This window comes from Alosa pseudoharengus, unplaced genomic scaffold, assembly GCF_046254945.1.
Source record: "Alosa pseudoharengus isolate Yale_2024_CS ecotype anadromous, Long Island Sound unplaced genomic scaffold, YU_APseudo_1.1 YU_APseudo_1.1_scf_4, whole genome shotgun sequence".
Classification (NCBI taxonomy): domain Eukaryota; kingdom Metazoa; phylum Chordata; class Actinopteri; order Clupeiformes; family Clupeidae; genus Alosa; species Alosa pseudoharengus.
The window spans coordinates 805,001-812,500 of record NW_027468774.1 but is presented as its reverse complement, the minus strand read 5'-3'; the positions used below and the strand labels follow the sequence as shown (position 1 = coordinate 812,500).

The window sequence follows — 7,500 nt, the reverse complement described above, 5'->3', positions numbered from 1 at the left end:
CCAACATTGTTTTAACACTGCGTTTGATTATTTTAATACTGCGTTTGATTGCTCAATGTTTTAACACTGCGTTTGATTGCTCAATGTTTTAACACTGCGTTTGATTGTTTGGCTGAAGATGCTGGTTCTGCCAATTGATGGTAGCTTGTGAATTAAATAGTTTTAGATTTTAGACAGAGCGTTTCCTTGTGTTTATTGGGTTATTGTAGGCCTTTTATCAGAAGTTCTATTTCGTTTCTCCTGACCGCCAGAGGCGGTGCTTTCAGCACATGGATATTCATCACACGAGCGTGCAGGTCGAGTATTAGTAACAACAAAGTCACCTGTGACCTGGGTGACGTCATCGATGTGCACCGGCACAAAAGAGAGGTCGACCCAGGAAGTGACCTTGAATCTTCTCGCGATTGAAGCAGGATTGCAGTTGTTGGACTAACACGCTGAAGTTTCGCTACACACAGAGGTTGGAGCTGTGACCAACTGGTTCACCCTCCTAGAGACTGCGTTAGTCTACATTATAATTCTTCAAACCGGTAAAGCCATTCGTTGATACTTTGCTTCGCGTCTGAGTGGCCTCGCTCGGGGAGCGTTGGGTTCTGCGAGGCGGTGTTTCTCGCTCACAGCTTTATCTATTGATCAGCCTGGTGTTCTCCCGCCTAGCTACATAGGGCACTTTGCTGGACATGTCCTGTGCCGGCTGTCGGGCCCCCCTCGAGCCAGAGGATGGCCACACGGTATGCCCCTCTTGCCTGGGGGTTGAACACCTGAGGCAGGGGCTGACGGAACAGGCATGCATGAATTGCATTTGCCTCAGTGTGGCAGCTCGGTCAGCTAGGCTAGCCCAGGTGGATCAGCAGCCCGGTACTTCCCAGGGCAATGGGGTGCAAGAGGTGGCGCCAGCCATGAGACCTGGCAAGCGCCAACACGGGGCTTCACACACAGCCTCTAGAGGTAAGAAGAGGAAGGTCGACTTAGCTTCTAAGGTGGAGAAGATGGCTGAGGAGTTTGAGCAGATCAGGACTCTGCTCACCGCCTTACGACCACCGGTGTTGAGTGCGCAGGGCAGCAGTGTTCTCGCTGAAACCCCTTTAGCCTGGCAGGGTGAGCTGTCTCCGCCGTCATTGTCACCCGCGGTCAGGGCCCAGGGCGAGGACGAGCTTTCTATCAGGGCTTCAGAGAGCTTAGAGTTGGGTGAACCTGAGCCGCACAAATCTGCCTCTCGTGACTCAGACCAGCTCCCACACCGCCAGTCCAGAGTACAGGGGTAGTGTCAGAGGCTGGTCAACCTTCGATTCAGCCAGCTTTGAAGGCAGCGTTGGCCCGTTTGGGACTGGATGCGGTGCCTAGGCAGAATGCCTTTTTTAAGGGCTCCACGCATCCCTCCACATTGGCGGTGCCGCCCTCGGCCCCGTATATTGAAGAGCTGCAGAGGTGCTGGGCAGACCCTAGACGGCTTTCCCATCTCCCCAGGGACTGCAGGGCGCTAGCGACCATGCAGGGCGCACACGCCTATGGTCTGCAGAGCATGCCGAACATAGAGCCATCGATGGCAGCCCTGGTTCTGTCTCCCAATGAGGCTCTTAGACCTGATGCCCGTTGCCCCCGGGCATAGTGCCGTGTCACGGATGACTTGATTGTCAGGAGCTATGACACGGCAGCACGTATGGGACGCATTGGTAATTCGATGTCCCACCGGATGCTGGCCCTCGCCCAGACGTCACAGAGGGTGGACGAGACATCGTCTCAGGAGCTGAGTGACGCGTCACTCCAGGCCCTCGCCTACATGACCAGAGAACTTGGTAGGCTAATGGCATATTTAACCCTTGCCCGCCGCCAAATATGGCTAGCCCAGTCTCCGCTAGCAGAGCCTGACAGAAGGGTACTTCGCTCTCTCCCTGTCCTCCCTGGGGAGTTGTTTGGTCAGGCCGCACAGCAGGCCCTAGATAGGAGTGCACAGGTGGTACAGGCCAGACAGCAGTTTGCCAGTCTCCGTCCGGTGAGCCAGCCCAGGCACAGGGCTCCAACCTCAAGGGGGCCAGCACCGGCGCTTGTGCCATGGCCAGCTGCCCGCCAGGAGCCACAGCGCATTTATGACTTTCGTCGCTCCGCCACCTCCCGCACTCGCGGCCCTGCACAGGACACCAGAGCCGATGCACGTCGCCCCTCTAGAGACCAGAGGGGACGGGCGGGCAGATGGTGACAGCTTCACACCGGCGGTCGGCAGTTTTTCCAGCCAGCAGCTCGAACGCTGGAAAACAATAACATCAGACCCCTGGGTGCTGGCAACCCTGTTAGGGGGCTACAGCATCCAATTTCGACGCCGACCGCCAAGCTTCAGAGGGGTCAGGACCACCATCGTGAGCAACCCAGGGAAGGGCCTAGCCCTGAGACAGGAGATCAACGCTCTCTTAGAAAAGGGGGCCATTACGCCAGTCGACAGGCAGACACAGGAAGGTGGGTTTTACTCAACGTATTTCATTATTCCCAAGAAGGACATCGGTCTCCGCCCGATTCTAGACCTGAGATTTCTCAATGCCCACCTCAAGGTCCTGAAATTCCGTATGCTGCGCACTGTGGAAGTTCTCCAGAGCATTCAGGGGGGCGACTGGTTCACAACCATCGACCTGAAGGATGCATACTTTCATGTGCCGATTGCACCACATCACCAGGCAGTTCCTTCGGTTTGCCTTCGAGGGACGGGCGTACCAGTTCTGCGTCCTACCTTTTGGCATTGCGCTGGCGCCTCGTGTGTTCACCAGGTGTATAGCAGCGGCGTTGGGTCCATTGCAGGCACAGGGAATACGTATTCTGCCCTACCTCGACGATTGGCTGACCTGCTCCCAGTCAGAGGCCCAGGCCCACATAGATGCCGCTGCAGTGGTCGCGCATATCTCAGCGCTAGGGCTCAGGGTCAACCACCAGAAGAGCTCTTTGGTGCCCAGTCAGGAGACCGTGTTCTTAGGCATAGAGTTAGATTCACGGACAATGAGGGCAACCCCCTCCCAGAGGAGGGTTCGCAATATCCGCCAGCTGATTGGCCGCTTCAGAGAGGGCAGGTCACTGACTCTGAGAACATTCCAACAGTTGGTTGGCATGCTCACTGCTGCCTCATCCCTGGTCCCACTGTGCCTTTTATCGCTTCAGCCACTTCAAAGGTGGCTGAACAACCTCCACCTTCATCCGGCGCAGCATGGACACAGGCTAGTGAAGGTCACGCCCAGCTGCAGACAGCTCCTCTGCCCATGAAGGAGGAGGGGGTACCTGACACAGGGGGTTCCCTTAGGCTCTATCCCTTCCCGGAGGGAGGTCATCGTCACGGATGCTTCCCAGGAAGGGTGGGGTGCAGTCTGGCAGTGCCGTACAGTCAGAGGCTGCTGGAGTCCACTGCAGCGGCAGCTGCACATAAATGTGCTAGAACTACAGGCGGTGTTGCTCGGCCTACAACACTTCCTCCCAGACGTGGCTGGCAGACACGTACTGGTGAGGACAGACAATACAATAGTGGTGTACTACATCAACCATCAGGGAGGCACCAGGTCTCTGCAGTGCTTGGGAGTAGCCCAGCAGCTCTTGCGGTGGGCCCATCAACACCTTTTGAGTCTGCGGGCTATGTATCTGCCAGGCACTGCCAACGGAGCCGCAGATCTCTTGTCCCGTCAGAACCCCGACCCAGGGGAATGGAGGCTCCACCCAGTGGTAGTACAGACCATCTGGGAGTGTTATGGCAGGGCGGAGGTGGACCTCTTCGCCTGTCAGGAGTCGACACACTGCCCCCTCTGGTTCAGCCTCTCCGGCCCAAGTCCCTTGGGCCAGGACGCACTGGCACATGCATGGCCGAGACAGCAGCTGTATGCATTCCCCCCTCTGCCGTTGATCCTGCCCACCCTGCACAGGATTACAGTGGAACACCACGAGCTGCTACTGATCGCCCCACGGTGGCCAGGGAGAGTTTGGTTTCCCAAGTTGCTGCAGCTGCTCGACAGAGAACCCTGGGGCCTTCCAGTGAGGAAGGACCTGCTGTCACAGCTGGGTGGTCAGATCTGGCACCCGGATCCAGCTCGGCTGCTCGGCTCAGCTCTGGGTTTGGCCACTGAAGGACCGGACCCTCTGCTAGGGCTCTGTGAACCAGCAGTGGTCAGCACCATTAATAGCTCTCGGGCACCCTCCACCAATGCCCTCTATGCAAGCAGGTGGAGAATTTTTTCTGAATGGTGCCAAGCGCGGGGACAGGGGCCGACAGACTGTCCCCTGCCAACCATCCTGCAGTTCCTTCAGTCACTTTTCGACAGGGGACTTACACCTTCTACCATCAAGGTGTATACGGCTGCCATCTCGGCGCGGCATAGCAGAATTGAGGGGAGGACGGTAGGGTCCCATGCCTTGGTGGCCCGTTTCCTGAAGGGCGCTCTCCGGTTGAGACCCCCCCCCAACGGAGCCAGGTGCCCTCTTGGGATCTCCCTCTGGTGTTGCAGGCTCTCTGCAGAGCACCATTCGAACCTTTGAGGACAGCAGACATCAGCTGGCTCTCCTTGAAGACAGCCTTTCTCCTCGCCATTACGTCAACACGGCGAGTCGGGGAACTGCATGCACTTTCAGTCAGCGGGGATTGCCTGCAGTGGCATCCTGGAGGCAGTGGGGTCACTCTATGGCCGAATCCCTCCTTCCTTCCGAAGACCCTCTCTTCCACATTTGTCAACCAGCCTCTTAGCCTGGCAGCTTTCGAGACCGCTCAGGCTGGAGGGTCAGACTTGAGTGCAGAGCTTTTATGTCCAGTGCGCGCCCTCAGGAGGTACGTCACAAGTACAGAGGGATTCCGCCAGTGTGATGCCCTGTTTGTCTGCCATACAGGGCCGAGGAGGGGTCAGGCACTCTCCAAGCAGAGACTGTCTAGGTGGATAGTGGACGCCATTCTGCATGCCTACAGGCAGAGTGACTCCCCAGTCCCTCAGCTGGTCCGGGCACACTCCACAAGGAGTGTAGCAACCTCGTGGGCTTCGCTGAGGGGCGTGCCCCTTTCTGATATATGCAGAGCAGCCTCCTGGGCATCAGGCTGCACTTTCACAAGGTTCTACAGGGTCAATGTTGTCCCCCATAACCCTCTGGCAACAGCAGTGCTCCCAAGCTCGTCACAGCATCTCTAGAGATGGGTAGGCTCTCCTCATGACTTTGTTGGTACTAGTCATCCATGTGCTGAAAGCACCGCCTCTGGCGGTCAGGAGAAATGAAATAGAACGAGGGTTATGCATATAACCACGGTTCTATGAGTTTCGGATGACCGCCAGAGCTTGGCCGTCACTCGGAGGGAACACGAGAAGATTGCCATAAGGTCACTTCCTGGGTCGACCTCTCTTTTGTGCCGGTGCACATCGATGACGTCACCCAGGTCACAGGTGACTTTGTTGTTACTAATACTCGACCTGCACGTTCGTGTGATGAATATCCATGTGCTGAAAGCACCGCCTCTGGCGGTCATCCGAAACTCATAGAACCGTGGTTATATGCATAACCCTCGTTTTACGATGAACACACTCGCACACACACTGTCAGTGTAAGTCCACAGTTCATTTCTGTGTGTGTCTGTGTCTGTCCGTGTGTGTGTGTGTGTGTGTGTGTGTGTGTGACAGTGTTCTTCGCAGCTTGTGATTGTACAGCCTGATTTAGAATCAGAAACCAACTTCAAATTCAGAGGTAAGTGGAAAGTTCCCTCTCACTCATTCCCACACACACACACACAGAAATGCATACTTGGGAGTTAGCGTGTGTGCGTTTCTCTTGTCATTAATAATTCAGAGTAACATCTGCTATTCACTGATCTGATGGAGGAGAATAAACCCTTTTGTTTGTGTGTGTAGTGTGTGTGTGTGTGTGTGTGTGTGTGTAGTGTGTGTAGTGTGTGTGTGTGTGTGTGTGTGTGTAGTGTGTGTGTGTGTGTGTGTGTGTGTAGTGTGTGTGTGTGTGTGTAGTGCGCGTGTGTTGTGTGTTTGTAGTGTGTGTGTGTGTGTAGTGTGTGTGTGTGTTGTGTGTGTGTGTGTGTAGTGCGCGTGTGTTGTGTGTGTAGTGTGTGTGTGTGTGTGTAGTGTGTGTGTGTGTTTATATTTAATGAGCAGTGAGGGCTGTCTGTCTCCCATCCTCTCCTTTCCTACACCACTTAATCGATTAGCATCATCTGACTCATCCTGCACACACACACACTCACACACAGACGCATGTCTGTTACTGTAATGAAGAAAACTCTTAATGGCTATTCCAGTTTGTCATGTCATCAGATTCACTGAGTGTGTGATATCATCTTTCATGTCCAGATTTGCCGAGCTGTACCTGATATGTGTGTGTGTGTGTGTGTGTGTGTGTGTGTGTGTGTGTGTGTGTGTGTGTGTGTGTGATATCATCTCTCCTGCCCAGATTTGCCAGGTGGTGATCTGGTGGTGAGCCGTGGTTGGCTTCTGGATTCCATAGCAACCTACACACTCCAGGACGTGCACAGCTATAGACCAGAGCTTCGCCCTTTCTCCCCTGACCCCTCCCCTCCGTTCTGACCACGCCCACCACATCTCCACACCATAGACCCCGCCCCCTCCAGGCATCCGCCCCCAGACCACTCCTCCTCCTGGACTGTGACCACACCCTCTGGAGCGCGTGGGACGGAGGGACTGGGTTCTCCAGAGTTCCACTGGGTTCTCCAGAGTTCTCTAGAATTCCACTGTGTTCTCCAGAGTTCCGCTGGGGTCTCCAGAGTTCCACTGGGTTCTCCAGAGTTCTCTAGAATTCCACTGTGTTCTCCAGAGTTCCGCTGGGGTCTCCAGAGTTCCACTGGGTTCTCCAGAGTTCTTCCAGTCCTGCATGTTTCTGTCCTGTCACAGATGACCACAGAAGAACTCAAAACTGGAAAGACACGCACATACTCTTTTTTTCTGTCTCACACACACACACACACACACACACACACACACACACACACACACACACACACACACACACACACACACACACACACACACACACACACACACACACACACACACACACACACACACACACACACACACACTATACACACACACACACACACACACACACACACACACACAGAACTCTGGAGAGACACGCACACACTCTTTTTCTGTCTCGGACACACACACACACACACACACACACAGAACTCTGGAGAGACACACACACACTCTTTTTCTGTCTCAGACACACACACACACACACACACACAGAACTCTGGAGAGACACACACACACTCTTTTTCTGTCTCAGACACACACACACACACACACACACAGAACTCTGGAGAGACACACACACACTCTTTTTCTGTCGCAGGTCCACAATGTCTGATTTGTTTTTCTGTGTGTGTGTGTGTGTGTGTGTGGCGTGTGTGTGTATGTATGTGTGTGTTTGTTTGGTGTGTGTGTGTGGTGTGTGCGTGTGTGTGTGTGTGTGTGTGTGTATGTATGTGTGTGTTTGTTTGGTGTGTGTGTGTGTGTGTGTGTGTGG

The 7,500-nt window shown here is 54.6% G+C and overlaps 1 protein-coding gene across 1 annotated transcript in view; it reads left to right on the top strand.

Annotated features, from left to right (window-relative positions):
- Positions 1–7,500, top strand: part of LOC143102077 (uncharacterized) — a 56,117-nt gene that overhangs the window by 47,821 nt on the left and 796 nt on the right. The window contains exons 19-20 of the mRNA XM_076265459.1: positions 5,622–5,685; positions 6,400–7,500. The exon at positions 6,400–7,500 is cut by the window's right edge and continues 796 nt beyond it. Of these exons, the coding sequence (XP_076121574.1) occupies positions 5,622–5,685; positions 6,400–6,533 (198 nt within the window). The 3' untranslated portion in view covers positions 6,534–7,500. The remainder of the gene's footprint in view (positions 1–5,621; positions 5,686–6,399) is intronic.